We start from the raw sequence: 17583 nt of genomic DNA, 5'->3' as shown, positions 1-17583 counted from the left end.
GAAAGAGTTTATATAGGCTAGGGACGAGTTGGGGAAAACATGGGGTTACATGGGTCATTTATCCCAAAAATCGCGTATCCACGGTTGAGGGTCCGGGCACCCGGGGTCAAGGGGACCGGGCACCCGGAGGTGGAGGGCCGGGCACCCGGGGTCGCACCAAGAGGGGGCCGGGCACCTGGGCTACCCAGGGAGGCCGCGGCTGGAGGGGCCGGGCACCCGGGGTGCGCCCAGGTGGGGGGGGGGGGCGGGCACCCGGGGCTCTAGGGGCCGGGCACTCGGGGTGTCCAGGGGCTTTGCCCACCCCGCGGCCGCATGACCGGGTACCCGGGGGTCCTCTTGTCCGGGCACCCGGGGTGTCCAGGAGGTCTCCGGTCTTCCGCATCTTGGTGTTCTCCTTCCTCCTCCTTCTCCTAGGGACTTCGTGTGGACTCGGTCATCCCTCCATGCTTCCTCACGGCTTTCTCCTCGGTACCTAAGAATGCATAGCGTTTCCGATTGAGGTAGAAGCCAACTCTCATGCGAATCCGAACGAACTCGAAGAGGAAAGATTTAACCTCGGTTTCGATGGTGCGTGCGTGTGCTCTTGTCATTGGTTCCCTTCGTGCCTGCGTGCGTGAGGGATGAGCGAGGGATGCTCCGCATCAGGAGAGACGAGCCTATGCCGCTAAGACCAAAGCCATGGCCAAGCTTCTTGCCGAAGAGAACTGGATCATGACATTGAACCGCGATTACATGGACGACATCACCAAAGAATGGCATGATATGGCAAGGAGAGACATCTTGAAGAGGAGGATACTAGCGGCGGCCGGTGGGTGTTTCGGTGCCGGTGATGTTTTCCCATCAGGAGTTGGAACCAGTGCCGCTGATGCATTCAGTGCGCCCGGCGATGCTTTCGGTGCCGGAGTTGGAACAAGTGCCGACGATGGATTTGTGGGTGCCTATGGCATCAATGGCGGTGGTGCGGATTGAAGATCATGACGAGGGTGAAAAGCGACCAAGATGATGAAGGATGTGGTCGTCGCTTTTGCATGAAGTCTTTTGCGTTTGTCGTACAAAACTATGCTTTTATTTGTGCGCGAACTATATTTTATTCTTCGAATTTGAACTCAATTATCGGAGTCGTTGTCAAATTCGCTTATTGGAATTTTTCGGTTTGCGAGACGATGCGGGCTGTGATCAAGCAGACTTCGCGTAACCGACCCATAAAAAAGCATATTCATGCACAACTCAAATCGGCCTGTAAAACCGTTTTTCAGCAAACTGTAAAAGTTCGGCCTTATACAGGGTGTGGTAGAGATGCTCGCATCCTCGGCCACGGCGGCAGCGGGCAGCGAGACCCGTCCAAGCTCGCGTCCTCGACCACGGACGGCGGCGACGAAGACCCCTTCCAAATCCGCTTCCCGCACGCGATTCTTGCAGGCCGTTGGGAACTTCAACCCCAACATCCTCGGTTCCCCTCCCTCGATGACACCAAAGAACGCGTCTCAAGCAGCGCCCGGCGTCTCCCCCATTATCAGCTCTTCCCGAAACCTCTCCCCAAGGTACTCCATTTTATTTGATTGAGATGAGAGAGGGGTCAAGTGGCACGCGGTGGCTGTTCGTGGTTGCGTGCTGCTTATGTACTGTGCAATTTCTTTTCTTTTTAGATAGTTGCTGCTCTGTGCTAGAAGGGATGAACAGGGGAGAAACAGGACAGGGCTGGGTGTTGTCTGCACACAGAGATATTGAGATAATTGGTACTATTGTTGTAGAATGCTGTGATGGAAAATAAAAAAATTCTTCGATCTCTTGCAGATGATGTTGGATTGAATGATTTCTTGCAGTCACAGGAGTCGTCCAATATCGTGGCTTCTTATTGGAAAAGAGACCCTGATTTCGTACATGCCAACAAGAAAGAAGACTAAGGGGCCGTTTGGTTTTAGACCTAGCAATGCCACACTTTGCCATACAATGTTGCCAAACTTGCCTAAGGTAGTTCTTCAAAATGAAGCCACAGTGGGTTCTTAAGGTGAGGAATTTTTTAGCGTGCATGCTTGTTCGTCCGGATTGGGTGGTGAGTTTTGGCTTTGGGTATGACAGCGAGGAATGTTTTAGTGTGCATGCTTTGTTCATCCGGATTGGTGGTGAGTTTTGTGTATGACAGTGAGGAATGTTTTAGTGTGCATGCTTTGTTCGTCCGGATTTTAGCGGCCACTGTGTCGTCCAGGTTGGAGAGGATGACGCAGTCGGCATGGCTGAAGAGGGTGAAGCGGCTGTTGAGGTTAAGTGTTGCGAGTAATTTTACTGGAGTGAGCTTGCTCAGAAATCTGCGACCGTTGAAACATGAAATACATGCAAAGATGGGGAATAATCAACATGATGCTCTGGTCGAGAGAAGTAGACATTAGTTAAGCTTCAAGAGGCTGAGACGACTCTTGTAGTACTAAGAGGAAAAATTAGTTCTGGAAACACCGATATCTCTGTACTATCTATCTATGTTCAGCAAAGAAATTCATTTTCTTCCTTTCTCAGTCCTCTATTTTTTAGCAGACCAAGATGCACAAAAGTGCGGCCTATAATAAACTGAAATAGAAGCAGGTAACTACACTCTAGAGGTATACATGAACAAGAGAAAAGAGGAGAACAATGATCAATGGAGAAATGCACTGCGCTGTTAACTGCTGCTACTATAACACTGAAGTTTTAATTGCAGGACACCCATAAAGAAAGAAAGAAGACTTATGCTACAGAAACCAATCGAAAAGGAGAAGGCATAAATGCAGTGGATGGACTTGACATTAAGCTGCTTTGTTAGATATACCAGGATGAAGGTTAAAAATCAGAGGGCCTTAACATCATGCCATAGTATCTCAAGTCGCACTAGATGAGAATGTTTCATGATGCAAATAACTTGTGTTAGCCATTCTTGTTTTGTGTTTAATTTTATGCTTTATTCTTCGACTCGCTAGGATATAGTACAATTTTCAATTGTGAGCCTAGCATCTAGCATCGATTTTGACCTCTGAAATTTTGTTTAGCAGGCAGCACCAGCTGCTTTTAGTGCAAATCACCGAGAGCTAAGGGTATATTTGTCCTTGCATCATTGTAATTTTGATGCTTTTCCTTATTAATAATTTAATATTGCTTGTTCCGTCTTGACCCTATTATGTTGTGCCTATATGTGTTTCTTATGCGGTTACGACGGTGACAATGCGCCTAATTTGCTGTCTGACATGCAGCATGATCGGTGGGGGTTGAAAGTGTGGCGATGCCAATGTCAGAGACTGAACTTGTTAGGTTGGTAAGAATTATTTCATATTTCTCTAGCTTTGAGATTGCGGCTTCACTTCTAGTATCATATCAACTATAAATGCATGTGTTTATCATATAATTAATGCGTAAAGATACCTCGCAAAAAAATTAATGCGTAAAGATATCTTACATAATATTAATGTGCAATTAATTTCCTCCCTAATATCACATATACGCATTTATTGCAATTAACATTGTATATTTATTAATGTGTATATATAAGAAGTGTGTGGCAAGGAAAAAAATGTGGCTTCTCTGGTTCGACCGGATCCAAGATTTTGGACTCCTCGATTAAAAAGAAAGAAAGGTTTTACACTCTTGCGCGGCTCGCAAGCATCTGCTCGGCATCCACTCGCCGGCCGGCCGCCGCCGTATTTTCTTTGTCGGGCCGGCGCGGTGTCGTGCCGCGCCGTGCTGCCTCCCCAGGATCGCACCGGCGGCCGTGACAGGAGAAAGCAAACGAAAACCAACAAGAGCGGGGGACAGGAAGATATCGGAGGCAGCTGCCCCAACCGTAGGTGAGGCCCGATCGTCTCTCGCTTTGGCTTCGCTCCGTCTTTAGGTAGGTAAAACAGATATTAACAGTGGCAACTTCAATGGCTCATTCCACCTGGATATATGAAGTGTTTAACCGAGAATCGTAACATGAATCATTTCACGAGTCTATACCAACAATGGGTGCAAATTATGTTGCGATGTCCAATTAATTAAAGTGGTGCCAATTAACCTTTTCTGGGTGTTCAACAGAAATGCTCGCCTGATTACTATGAATTGTCATATGGAGATGTGAAATTTCTCATATGGCGTTACTTCCTTAAACATTTTTTGTACATCTTTTCAGTACAATAGAATATCATATCAAGAGGAGGAATGCATCCAATTCCGGACTGTCTCCTCTTGCTCCCCTTTCTAGTGTCCCATTTATAATGTGTGGCATGTTAGAGATTAATAGGTTATCTTGTGCCACATTACATGCAGGTTCTCACAGTAAAAGTGTACCAAATGGACCATGGGAGTTCCCCAACGAAGAAATGTAAGTCTGTTGTGGATGAAGATATCATCAGCAATCTACCCGAAGCTCTCAGAGACAAAATCCTTTGTTGTCTGCCAATAAAAGAAGCTGTTGGAACATGCCTCTTGTCAAGGACTTGGAGGTACACATGGGCTTCAATGACCGAACTGATGTTCAGGACAGCTGATTTCGCTTCAGGAAATGATAGTGCAGACGATGACCGCAGATTTCTTAAGTTCACTGATATGTTTCTCTTCCTCCACAACGGCCCAATTCTGAAGTTTTGCCTGAATACCGTAGCGAATGAAATGGTATCCACTGGAGGACACCTTTACCGTTGGATGCTTATGCTGTCAAGAAATAAGATTAAGGAGATTCAACTTCAGACAAGTATACGTGACAGTTACAAGGTCCCTTCTAGTTTTTTCTCCTGCGATGAACTAGAATATGTGTATCTGCGAGCTTGTGTTTTCACTAGTTTACATTTGCCACCTCCATCTAAAGGCTTCAAACAATTGCATACTCTTCGTCTAGAATATGTTACTGTGGAAGGAAACAGTTTAGGGGATTTAGTAGCGAGTTGCCCGAATTTGGAGAAACTTAATATTCGTGGATTGTGCAGCCAATCCAATATAAATATTCGTTCAACAAAGTTCAAGGTGCTAAAAATTGAAGGCTGGTTTACACACCTCAATCTGCATGCTCCTTATCTTACTTCCGTATGGATCGGACTGGAACTGAATTCTGACACAGTTGGTGCTTCGACAACCAGATGCAACTTCAATCTTTCTCCATTTATTGCTTCTCTTTCAGATGTTGAGACTATTAGGTTTCATGGACACATCCTTGAGGTAAGAAACTGTGATGGCAAAGTTTTCACTTAGTGCTTATTATTTCACTGTTCCTTATTATGTTTGGGGGCCTATTGCCATTTCAGTGCGTAGAACGTGAATTTCTGATTCTCAAGCAGCCAAAATTATTCAACCGGCTGACAGAGATAAGCCTGGAGATCAATCTCGGTGATCTCAAGGAGGCAAATTTTGCCTTGTGCTTATTTCAGCATGCCCCCAACCTGCGATTTTTCAAACTAAAGGTACAGATGATGAAATCTTCGACTTGCTACATATCATAAATTTCCATTGGACCCTTGCTCAATTTACAGTCTGTACTTTGCAGCTCATTTCCAGGAATTCCATGGTACCAAGAGTGCATTTCTGGGAATCAATAGACCGTGATGTCTGTCTCTTCCAGAACGTTGAAGTAGTTGGTTTGTTCGACTATACTGGCTCCATTGCGGAGCTAGGCTTCTTGAAACTTTTACTTGAAGATGCACCAGTGTTAAGAAAAGTGGGAATAATCGACAAGGGATTGGACAGAAATGTCCTAAAAAATCTCCTGAAGCTAGAAGAGCATCAAAGGATGCAGAAATATTGATTCTTGAGGCTTGTTTCCCCCACTAGAAAAAGGTGCAGGCTACGTTTTTCTATTGAAGGGAAAATATTTACATTTCTTCGTCTGTTCAGTTACTTACATTAAAGTAGGTTCAGTTTTCATAAGAATCTGTAGAAGAATTGCAGATGTTCAATTTGGAAATAGCAGTACCACCTTCAGACTTGGCATGTCACTTATATTTCTTCTACCATTTTGGGTCATATCTGGAATTTAGTGCTATTCAATTTCAGTTTGCTTTTAGTTTACTTCGAGATAACATGCAAGGGAGAATTCTGAGCATGAACGTGTTTGTAAAAAATGAACATATTGACTAATTGTCTATCTTATACTACTTCAGTTCAGAATTATGACTACGGTTTTGGTCTTGCGCAGGTCAACTTCGCCACCCTAGTGTTTTATCTCTGCTCTGTTTCGATGGATAGGATCAAGTCCAATCTCTGAAGGAACAAGTCAAGACCATTGGAAGTCGGTATCAAGCCTGTGTTGGGAACCTCTAACAACTCTACTGCTCTCGTTTGGTGCGATCTTGCAAGGCACAAGATCTGAAGTCAGGGTATACAAGCATAAGTTATCCCCATAATTTGTTGTAGAAGCTACCCCGTGGTCCTGTGAAAAAACAGTGTTGCCTCAAGAATTGCTTGCCTGTTGTGTCAAAGTTCAGAAAGAAAATGTTTGCCAATTTAACTTTTACTATGCAGTTTATTTCCAAATTTGAATGCTGGGTACTCTCAGTGTATTCCTAAGGGTCGCTAGGTCCTATGTTATGTCTCTTGCCTGGTAAAGTTGGTATGATAAACTTCACTGGTTGCCACCCCCCAGTAACGTCAGGTTCAAAACCTTGCTCTAGTTCGTATGATCTACTACCTCTGTTCAAATTGAACTGCAAAAACGTCTTGTACTTGTGGTGGGTACAGAGGGTGTACTTTACTAAGGCCCTGTTTGGATTCTCTCCACTCCGCGAAGCTGCGGAGCTCGGTTTGAGCTGCTCCGTGAAAAGCTGCAGCAGCTTGCTCCGCTCCAGGAGCTCAATTGCGGGAGTGGAGAGGAACCGAACAGGCACTAACTCACGGTAGTTCAAACCATTTGAGAATGCAAATTTTTGCACCTGACACACCACTTTTTTTTTGACCGCTTTGGATCGTACTAGAAGTTCTTCAGTCTCTTTGCCTGGTATGATAAACTTCACTGGTTGCCACCCCCAGTAAATGGTCCAGTAACTCGCGGTCTTTCTGTTTTGAACTGTTCCCGCCTTTTGACTTTTGAGAGTGCAATTTTTTGCATTTCACACACACAGAGAAAAAAGAAATTGGCCGCTTTGGGTCGTACTACTGGAAGTTCTTCAGTCGGATTCCACAGGTCAAGTTCAGTTTGTTTACATTGGCTCTGCGGTAATGAGCAAAACGAGAACCATCCGTTTAACCGGACATGTTTTTTACCTAACCTGTTTGACCTGACTATTTCTGCACACCTTAAAACGCGTAGTGAAGTACAGCGTCCACTTCAATTTGCACAAGTTCGGCTCATTGACTCTAATTGTTTGTCTTAAGAGTTCAGAAAGTCAGCTTTGCTAATTGTTGCAGTCAACTTTGCTGCCCTTAAAATATACTCCCTTCGTCTGAAAATACTTGTCATCAAAATAAATAAAAAGGATGTATCTAGATGTATTTTAATTTTAGATATATATTTTTTATTCATTTTGATGATAAGTATTTTCGAATGGAGGGAGTAACTGTTTTCTCAAGGATAGGGTCGAGTCCAGTCTCGAAAGCAACAAGACGAGACTTGGCAGCAGTCGGCAAACCGTGGTTGGAACTTGGACGACCCCACTTCCATGGTTCAGTGTGATCTCGTAAGGCATGAGCTGTAAATCTTAAGCACTACTGTTTGCTACAGCAGTGCAAAGCATTGACAGAATCAAGTTGATTTCTGCACAAAAAAACAACCATTATAGTACCATATTAGAGTTTTTTTGAGGAAATAGTACCATATTAGAGTTTCTTGGTTGTTGGGATAATTATTTCAACCTGTAGTACTTGTTTGTACAGCAGGAAACGTTCCAAGTGGAATGCGCAAAAATAAAAATGCATTTCAAGCTGACCAACGCATGATTGGCAAACACCGTATTAATAGTTGGTAAAGGAAGATGCTTATGGTTATGAGCAGTTGGTTGAGTAGTTAATTGCCATGATGAGTCGTCTTTTAGAAGCGGTTAGCGAAAATTGTGATAAAATAAATCTGCGGACAATTCCTGAGACCAAGTGCGTGAAGAAATGACGTAGGTGTGTGGTAGACATTGTCGGCTGCCGGATCGGAGACTAGTCGTTCCAAATTGGAGACAAGACCGAGTAGATGTCAATTTGTTCGCCCCAGAAAACAATACTAGTAGATGTCCAGTCTATCCTACAGCAACCAGCTGCCCGTGATGGCTCCAGGAAGCATTGTCTTCAGCTGCTCAGATTGGCATGCAAAAAACTACAGTAGAAATCACTCTCAAGATTCAAAGTTTGAAACAAATACTCAAAAAAAAAAATCAAACCACGACGAGATGACATGGTGCTAAATTGGGTGTCCTACTACCGGGAGAAGAAGCTGCTGGGCGTCGCATCCCAAGCTCGAAAGCACAATGCGAAGCCGAAGCTGTACTGCACGAGCACTAGCAGCAGTACGCGTGTTCATGACCCTGTCGCCGTTCAGAGCAGTGGCAGCGTCCTCGTGCCTGAGGTCACCGCGCCGCGGTTTCGCGGGTCTGGCCTGGCCCGCGCGCGGGGGGGGGCGGGGCAACCGAAAAGAGAGATCGAAAACCGTATCCCCGCCGCCCGCGTACGCACGAGGCGCGGCACGGCTCGCCCGGCCCCCGGCGTCGCAAAATTTTCCGCCCTTTCCCGCGTGCCTCGCCTCCGCTTTCCGGGCGGGTTCTCACGTGGCTGGGCCTGACCTCCCTGGCCGCATGGTCCACTAGCTCGTCGTTCTCTGCTGCTTCGTCCTCTTTTTGTACGAGTACGCACCATTATTTGTTTATCCTTTGGGCTACGAGCAGGTGAAACACATGCGCTCAGCGCTCCCCCTCGATTTCTCAAAAAAAAAGCGCTCCCCTTCTCCACGGTTCTGCTGGTACTACTACGACGCATGTGTCCTGATCTGTGCAAGATTACCGACTGATAATCGGCGTTTGCTACACGTGCCGCTCTTAGAATTGGATTTACAACATGATGTGATGTCGCCGTGTGAGCGTAGGTGTGAGCCTTGTGTGGCACTGGATTTGGTCCATAGTCAAATCTTGGTCATATGAGTTTGGGCGTGCGGTTGCAGCAAGAGAGTTGGTGTGCTACTTTACTTGACTTCACTGCTGGTTAGCTCACTCTGCCACGAGCCTAGCAACCCATTTAGCTGTCACAAAAAAAGATTTTGCCCTATCTCTCCCTCAAAAGAAAAAGGTTTTTGCCCCGTCTCATTAATTACAAGGGAATCATGTTTGAGTGATTGACGAAAATTATGGGGGAAATAGGTACAATCACCCACGTGACGGTCATGGAACATGTCACCACACACAAGGCATCAGCCGACCTGACACCTCGTACCGTGATACAACGATGAGAAGAGAGCATCCGTTGGAGGAGAAGTGCATGGATGAATCCGGGAACATATGAACCCACTTTAGAAAACACATTTTGCAATGTCAAAAAATTCTGAAAAAAGGTGTGCGCAGACATCTCCATATTCTATGTGTGTGCAGAAAGTTTCACAGAAAAACAACATTTTTGTAGCCTGTGAAAAAAAAAAATTGTGCCGTGAAACGCTATTTAGAAGCAGTAAAATTTGTCTTTTTACTGAGACAAAACAAAAATATTCTTTTACACAAAACTTTGTGCGTGGACATACCTTTGCCACCATGTATGCATATTTTTTTTTAGAATTTTTAAACATTACAAAACACGTAAAAAGTACATTTTTGAAAAGCGGGTGCAGATGCCCTCGTGTGACTAACCTATTGACATAGTGCCTAGTGATAGTTGGTTTTTTTGCTTGTTTTTCACTTCGCAGAATATCAGTACCAAACGGAGTCCAAATGCCACGAAATATTTTGGAGATTTTTTTTGGACCAGAAGACACCCTGGGGGCCAAGAAAGCACCATGCGCGCCCTGGTGGATTGTGGGCCCATGGAGACCCCCTGCACCGCCTTCTCGCCGTATAAATACCTAAATATTCCAGAAAACCTAGGAGAGACGTTGAAACACAATTCCAGTTGCCGCAAGTTCCAGAATCACGAGATCCAATCTACACCATCACGGAGGGGTTCATCATCCTCATTGGTGCCTCTCCGATGATGCGTGAGTAGTCCACCATAGACCTACGGGTCCGTAGGAAGTAGCTAGATGGTTTCTCTCTCTCTCTCTCTCTTGATTCTCAATACAATGGTCTCTTGGAGATCTATTTGTAATGACTTTTTGCGATCTGTTTGCTGGGATCCGATGAAGTTTGAGTTTATGATCAGATCTATATCCATAAAAGTTATTTGAGTTTTTTTTGATCTCATATATGCATGATTACTTATAGTCTCGTATTTCTTCTTCGAATCTTTGGTTTAGTTAGGCCAACTAGATCGATTTTTCTTGCCATGGGAAGAGGTGCTTTGTGATGGGTTCAATCTTGCGGTGTCCTCTCCAAGTGACATAAGGGGCAGCGAGGCACGCATGTATCATTGCTATTAAGGATAACAAGATGGGGCCTATTCCTACATGAATAGATCTTGTCTACATCATGTCACGGTTCTTATTGCATTACTCCGTTTCTCCATGAACTTAATACACTAGATGCATGCTAGATAGCGGTCGATGTGTGGAGTAATAGTAGTAGATGCCGAATCATTTCGGTCTACTAATCTTCGATTTCATGCCTATATAATGATCATTGCCTCGATATCATCATAATTATTTGATCTTCTATCAATTTCCCAACATTAATTTGTTTACCCACCGTATGCTATTTTCTCGAGAGAAGCCACTAGTGAAATCTACGCCCCCAGGTCTATCTTTTATCATATATTGTTTTCCAATCTATTTTTATTCGCTTTTATTTTCAGATCTATTATTCCAAAAACCCAAAAATACCTAGCTGCACTTTTTCTTTATTTATTTTATTTTGTGCTATTGCGAGATCTATTTATCCAAAATCATACAAACCAATCTATCTTTTGCCCGCGGAGGGATTGACAATCCCTCTTACGCGTCGGGTTGCAATTATTTGTTCTTTGTGCATGCACCGTTTACATAGCTTGGCCTGGCCTCCTACTGGATTGATACCTTGGTTTCATAACCGAGGGAAATACCTACCGTAGTAGTACTGCATCATCCCTTCCTTTTTGGGGAAATACCGACGCAGTTTCAAGCGACATCACCGGTCAGTCCGGGCGTTTGAGGCGTCTGTCTGAGTCAAAAAATCGTGACCAGGCGGGCCGCCCGGGTGTTTGAGGGGCGTTTGGGGCGCCCGAATGTAGATGCTCTTAGAGCATCTTCAATAGATGATGTAGATGAAAAAATAACTAACTTTTACATCTCCGAGGCCCCAAAACACTTCTCTGACAGATCATGTAGATGCAAAAAAAATACATCTCCGACTCTCGGAGATGTAAACTACAACACTTCATGGTGCAAATATACATCCCCACCTATAAGAAATGTAAAAACGGCGGCCACGCGCCAACTGCCCAACCACTTTCATTTTCCTTCCGTTCACACGGTAGTCGCCCGCTCGCCGTCCGCCGACCGCCCCGGGGCCATGGCCGGCTCCGACTGTTGGGAAACATTGCATGGAAAACAAAAAAAATCTATGCACATGCAAGATCTGTCCATGGAGATGCATAGCAACGAGAGAGGAGAGTGTGTCTACATACCCTCGTAGACCGTAAGCTGAAGCGTTTATTAACGCGGTTGATGTAGTCGAACTTCTTCGCGATCTAACCGATCAAGTTTCGAACGTACGACACCTCCGTGTTCAGCACATATTCAGCTCGGTGACGTCCTCGCCTTCTTGATCCACAAAGACGGGCGAAGTAGTGGATGAGTTTCGGCAACACGACGGCGTGGTGACGGTGATGGTGATGCTATCTGATACGTCCTTTTTGCATCATGTTTACCTACTGTTATTTATAATGTTTTTATGCATAATAATGCTTTTTGGATTAATTCTAAATGCCTTTTCTCTCATAATATGCAAGGTTCACACAAAGAGGGAGAATTCCGGCAGCTGGAAATCTGGACCTGAAAAAGCTACGTCAGGCTACCTATTCTTCACAACTCCAACTGAGCTAAAACTTCACAAGGAATTTTTATGGAATAAATAAGAAATACTAGAGAAAATAACTACCGGAGGGGGCACCTGGTGAGCACAAGACACCAGGGCGCGCCAGGCCCCCCAGGTGCGCCCTGGTGGGTTGTGCTCAGCCTAGCCCACCTCCGGTGCCCCTCTTCTGGTATACAAATCATTTTGACCTAGTAAAAATAAGGAGAGGACTTTCGAGACAAAGCGCCGCCGTCTCGAGGCGGAACTTGGGCAGGAGCACTTTTGCCCTCCGGCGGAGCGATTCCGTCGGGGGAACTTCCCTCCCGGAGGGGGAAATCATCGTCATCATCATCACCAACAACTCTCCCATCTTGGGGAGGGAAATCTCCATCAACATCTTCAACATCACCATCTCCTCTCGAAGCCTAGTTCATCTCTTGTGTTCAATCTTTGTATCGGAACCTCAGATTGGTACTTGTGGGTGACCAGTAGTGTTGATTACTGATGTCTGCTAGAACTACGTCGGCATTTTCCCAAAGAGGAAGGGATGATGCAGCACATCAACGATATGTATTTCCCTCAGTGATGAGACCAAAGTTATTGAACCAGTAGGAGAATCATGCAATACTACGTGAATGGCACCTGCACACAAATAACAAATACTCGCAACCCGACGTGTTAAAGGGGTTGTCAATCCTTTTCGGGTAACGGCGCCAGAAATTGGCAAACGAACATGAGAGAGTTGTAGTAATTGATAGATCGAACGCCAAATAAAATAAAGTGCATTAAGGTATTTTTGTATTTTTGGTTTAATAGATCTGAAAATAAAAGGCAAATAAAATAGAACGCAGAGGCAAATAATATGAGAAAAAGACCCGGGGGCCGTAGATTTCATTAGTGGCTTCTCTCGAGAAAAATAGCAAACGGTGGGTAAACTTATTACTGTTGGGCAATTGATAGAACTTCAAATAATTATGACGATATCCAGGCAATGATCATTATATAGGCATCGCGTCGAAGATTAGTAGACCGACTCCTGCCTGCATCTACTACTATTACTCCACACATCGACCGCTATCCAGCATGCATCTAGTGTATTAAGTGTATGGAGAAACGGAGTAATGCAATAAGAACGATGACATGATGTAGACAAGATCTATTTATGTAGTTATAGACCCCATCGTTTTATCTTAATAGCAACGATACATACGTGTCGGTTCCCCTTCTGTCACTGGGATCAAGCACCGTAAGATCGAACCCACTACAAAGCACCTCTTCCCATTGCAAGATAAATAGATCGAGTTGGCCAAACAAAACCCAAATATCAGAGAAGAAATACGAGGCTATAAGCAATCATGCATATAAGAGATCAAAGAAGACTCAAGTAACTTTCATGGATAAAAAGATAGGTCTGATCATAAACTCAAAGTTCATCTGATCCCAACAAACCCACCGCAAAAAGAGTTACATCATATGGATCTCCAAGAGACCATTGTATTGAGAATCAAACGAGAGAGAGGAAGTCATCTAGCTAGTAACTACGGACTCGTAGGTCTACAAGAGACTACTCACGCATCATCGGAGAGGCACCAATGGACATGATGAACCCCTCCGTGATGGTGTCTAGATTGGATCTGGTGGTTCTGGACTCTGCGGCGGCTGGAATTGATTTTCGTCGACTCCCTGATACATCTCTGTCGTATCTATAATTTTTGATTGTTTCATGCCAATATTATACAACTTTTACATACTTTTGGCAACTTTTTATATGATTTATTGGACTAACCTATTGATCCAATGCCCAGTGCCAGTTCCTGTTTTTGCATGTTTTTGTATCGCATAATATCCATATCAAACGAAGTCCAAATGCAATAAAATTTTACGGAGAATTATTTTGGAATATATGTGATTTTTGGGAGTTGGAATCACCGCAAACGGAGGCCCACACAGGGCACAAGACACCAGCGCACCACCCCTGAGCCAGGCGTGTGGTGGTGGGTTGTGCTCACCTCGTATGTCGGTTGGAGCTCTACTTCGTGCGAAAGGAAGCTTATATCCGAAAAAAATCGTGTTAAAATCTCAGCACAATCGGAGTTATGGATCTCTGGGAATATAAGAAACAGTTTTCGGCCAGATCTGGGGAACGAGAAACATAAGAGAACAGAGAGGGAGATCCAATCTCGGAGGGGCTCCCGCCCCTCCGCCGCCATGGAGACCAAGGACCAGAGGGGGAACTCTCCTCCCATCTAGGGGGAGGCCAAGGAAGAAGAAGAAGGAGGGGGGCTCTCGCCCCCTCGCTTCCGGTGGCGCCGGAGTGCCACTGGGGCAACGATCGGGATGCCGATCTACATCAACAATCTTGCTACCGTCAACACCAACTCTCCCCCCTCTATGCAGCGGTGTAACACCCCTTCTCCCCGCTGTAATCTCTACTTAAACATGGTGCTCAACTCCATATATTATTTCCCAATGATGTATGGTTATCCTATGATGTTTGTGTAGATCCGTTTTGTCCTATGGGTTAATCATGATCTTGGTTGGTATGATTGTATATTTTATTTATGATGCTGTCCTACGGTGTTCTCCGTTCTCGCGCAAACGTGAGGGGTCCCCGCTGTCGTGGAATTGTCACGGCAGATGTCCTAGTGTGAGGACTTAGTCGTGAGGCCAACGCATCTATGTGGCAGCTTGAGAGGGGTTGATCGGAATCGAGAGACACAACACAAGACAAGGGTTTAGACAGCTTCGGGCCCCGGGAAACATCATCCGGTAACAACCCTACATGCTATTTGTGGCTAGGTCTCATTATCCTCATGTGGGAGTCGCCGTAAACCGGCTCTCCTAGTTGTGTCTAGCCCTAGAGATCATTTTCTTACTTGTCCCTCTTTGGGGTGCCCTGCCCCTCCTTATATATGTTGAAGGGGTGGGTTACATGACTAGTCCTAATAGGATTAGGATTACTTTATTACAAGTGGAGTCCTAGTCTGGCTTCCTTTGTAGGAGAATATTCCTTATGCCTTTCCTCTTAAGCCGGCCCACCATCAAACGAACCGGCCTTCTGGGCCTTGGGCCTTGTTATCCGTCTAACCCGCCCGCCGGGTTACTAATGAGTCGCTAAGATCAGGCGGGTCACTCTTGAGTCGCCAAGCTCCGGGCGGGTCACCAGCGCCATGCTCCAGCCGGGTCATACATCCGGCGGGTTATACCGCGGGGTATATCCCCGACATTAGCCCCCAGTTTATTTTGGATTTATCCATGTTAAACTGATCCTGCAAAATAACTCAAGAACAAATTTGGCAGGTTGTGCTCCGGGTTAAATATTCTCCTGAGCCGGGATCTGATTATCCTTAAGTCCAATTGTCATTTCATTCATCTAGAAAATCCGGGTTAATAAGCCAGCTTCATACTTAATGTGCTGACGTTGGTTTCTCACAGAAAAATATTGTGAAGAATAATCCACTTGAGTCGGCTTCCAAAGCGCCGGCTTAAAAAATATTGGTCTTCAAATACTCATCTGATATTCAGCCGACTTGAAGATGTAAAACTTGCCAGTTTATCATTACCAAAATTGCGGGTTATAAAACAGACGATGCCGGGTCATAATTGTTGTTGACACCGGGTCATGTAATTGATCTTCCCGATTTGCTCAAAACTGACAATTTGAAGATGTTCCTCCTTTATATGCATAATACCTGTAGCCCCCAAGTCTTAAGAGGAGAACATAGTGATAGCTTAAGACTTGCTCCAATATAAGTGTTGCAACCTTTGAAGAAATACAGTTTGTTCATCTCAATCATTAGTCGTAAACTGAATATTCCACACATGTAGCCCCCAAGTGTCGGGTTGTCATGCTTGCAGTAACCTGGGACTTGTAATTGCTTTATGCTCATAAAAACTTCAACCAGTGTAGCCCCCAAGGGCTGGGTCATTATGCAATAATGAGCAGGGACTTTATAAATATGACCATGTAGATTTGAACAGCAACGTGTAGCCCCCAAGGGCCGGCTCAATAAGATAATATTGAGCTGGGACTTTATATATACTTCTTTGAAAAGAACACCTTATGATGTAACCCCCATCATGGGGCTTGAACCCACGTCCACAAGGTTAAGAGCTTTGTGCTTTACCAACCGAGCAGTGGACCCTTCAATACAATGGATTTAAGACTTGTGTACCTTGAATTGTTGACAGGAGCAATTGGTAGCCCCCAAGGGCCGTCTCATTACACTGTGATGAGTCGGGTCTTCAATAAGGTAATCCAAAAAATGACTTTTCATTAGCCCCCAAGTGCCATGGTGCATGCTGGCAGTGACATGGGACTTGCATATTTTATAACCCGGCAGCTTTATAGTCTTTGAGAAAATCCTGTAGAATTGGCTCATACTGCCGGCTTACATCGCCGTATACAATAAAGGCAATAATCCAATGATTGATAAGCGCATGATTCGAATGGCGCAATCCAAAATAGACCGGCGACTTAAAGTCCATAGCCAGGGCCGGTCTAAACATAATCATGTATAAACAATACCATACCTGTGATATTGAATCGTACTGCCGGTTTATGATACCTGTGCAGTAAGGGTGATGACCCAATCCTTTAGAAGCCAACACTTCCACATGTATGATGATTGTCATACGCTGGCGACTGATCATCCAAAACCAAGCCGGGTTAAATTCAAACCATACTTATACTTAGATCTGGACAAAAAGCCTCAAGAAAAAACAAAGATTGTTTTCGAAAAACTTAAACCAAATAGAAAGAAAAATTTGAGGCTTCTGATTCGAATATGATCAGTAAACCGGACCAAAGGGGTTAAGCTAGGATTCGAATACGATCATGTAGCCCCCAGGCTTTGGCGTTGCGCCGATCAAGAGGGTACCGACAGCTATGTTCTCTTTGGTTCGAATACGACCTATGTTTGAACAGGAAGCCCCCAAGTGACCATCTGAAGCAGGGTACCTATGTTTGAGCTGTGCATTGCAACAGACTCTCTTTGGTTCCTTTAATTTTTCCTGAGAACTCGAACTTTGCGAGAGATAAATTCTTCTTGAGCCGGAATTTTTCCGGATCGTCTTTAAATTGGCAACATTTATTGAGCTATGTCCATGTAGCCCCCGAGTCTTTAAGACGACTCAATGAGTTGGCTTAAGATTCTCCATAGTTGACCGTAATATAGACCGGTTTGAATCCTGCATGGGATAACTTGCAAGTCAAAGTAATTGCTCTTTGAAAGAAAATAATATGTAATATAAAATATACTGGATGGATTTCAGCTGATATGTCAGGCTAGGGATTATCCACCGCAGAGTTGATGATCACTATGGTGAATAACTCTATGAATCAACCACGGGCGTGGTCCGACGAGTTGATGTAGACCAAGCTGCACGGGCGGCGGCTTGCGTACACCCGTTCAACAGCAAGCGGGTGCGTACGCCGGTGCATGACGATGCTAACGTACACCCCATAGGCATAGCATGGCACCATCTTTATCATGATTTCTTGCCCTGCACATAAAAATATACAGACCAAAGTAGTTGTTCTCTGATG

At 44.8% G+C, this 17583-nt stretch overlaps 1 protein-coding gene and 1 long non-coding RNA gene across 10 annotated transcripts; both read left to right on the top strand.

Annotated features, from left to right (window-relative positions):
• The first annotated feature begins 1268 nt into the window (after positions 1–1268).
• LOC123169922 (uncharacterized) lies at positions 1269–1786 on the top strand. Its single transcript, XR_006484982.1, has 2 exons — positions 1269–1541; positions 1647–1786. It is a non-coding gene; the product is annotated as an uncharacterized lncRNA (long non-coding RNA).
• Positions 1787–2105: 319 nt separating this feature from the next.
• Positions 2106–6465, top strand: LOC123182027 (F-box/FBD/LRR-repeat protein At1g13570). Of its 9 annotated transcripts, XM_044594478.1 has the most exons (7): positions 2107–2810; positions 3219–3276; positions 3518–3809; positions 4270–5154; positions 5241–5396; positions 5480–5769; positions 6128–6465. In XM_044594478.1, exons 4-6 carry the CDS (start codon positions 4294–4296, stop codon positions 5735–5737), a joined length of 1275 nt encoding a protein of 424 aa, XP_044450413.1. In that variant the 5' UTR covers positions 2107–2810; positions 3219–3276; positions 3518–3809; positions 4270–4293; the 3' UTR covers positions 5738–5769; positions 6128–6465. The 9 variants fall into 9 exon arrangements, with proteins under 9 accessions (XP_044450414.1, XP_044450406.1, XP_044450405.1 ...); XM_044594479.1 differs by lacking the exon at positions 3518–3809 and having other exon boundaries at positions 2106–2810; XM_044594471.1 differs by lacking the exon at positions 3518–3809 and having other exon boundaries at positions 2106–2810; positions 3219–3280.
• The last annotated feature ends 11118 nt before the right edge of the window (positions 6466–17583 follow it).

The sequence above is a fragment of the Triticum aestivum genome, chromosome 1D (genome assembly GCF_018294505.1).
Source record: "Triticum aestivum cultivar Chinese Spring chromosome 1D, IWGSC CS RefSeq v2.1, whole genome shotgun sequence".
NCBI classification, from domain to species: Eukaryota; Viridiplantae; Streptophyta; class Magnoliopsida; order Poales; family Poaceae; genus Triticum; species Triticum aestivum.
This window is presented reverse-complemented; position numbering and strand designations above follow the sequence as displayed.

Coding starts and splice junctions, on each gene's coding strand:
- LOC123182027 (XM_044594471.1), top strand. CDS start 3,248: ATGCCAATGTCAGAGACTGAACTTGTTAGGTTG. Junction 3,281..4,269: donor AGACTGAACTTGTTAGGTTG/GTAAGAATTATT, acceptor CATTACATGCAG/GTTCTCACAGTAAAAGTGTA. Junction 5,397..5,479: donor TGCGATTTTTCAAACTAAAG/GTACAGATGATG, acceptor TGTACTTTGCAG/CTCATTTCCAGGAATTCCAT.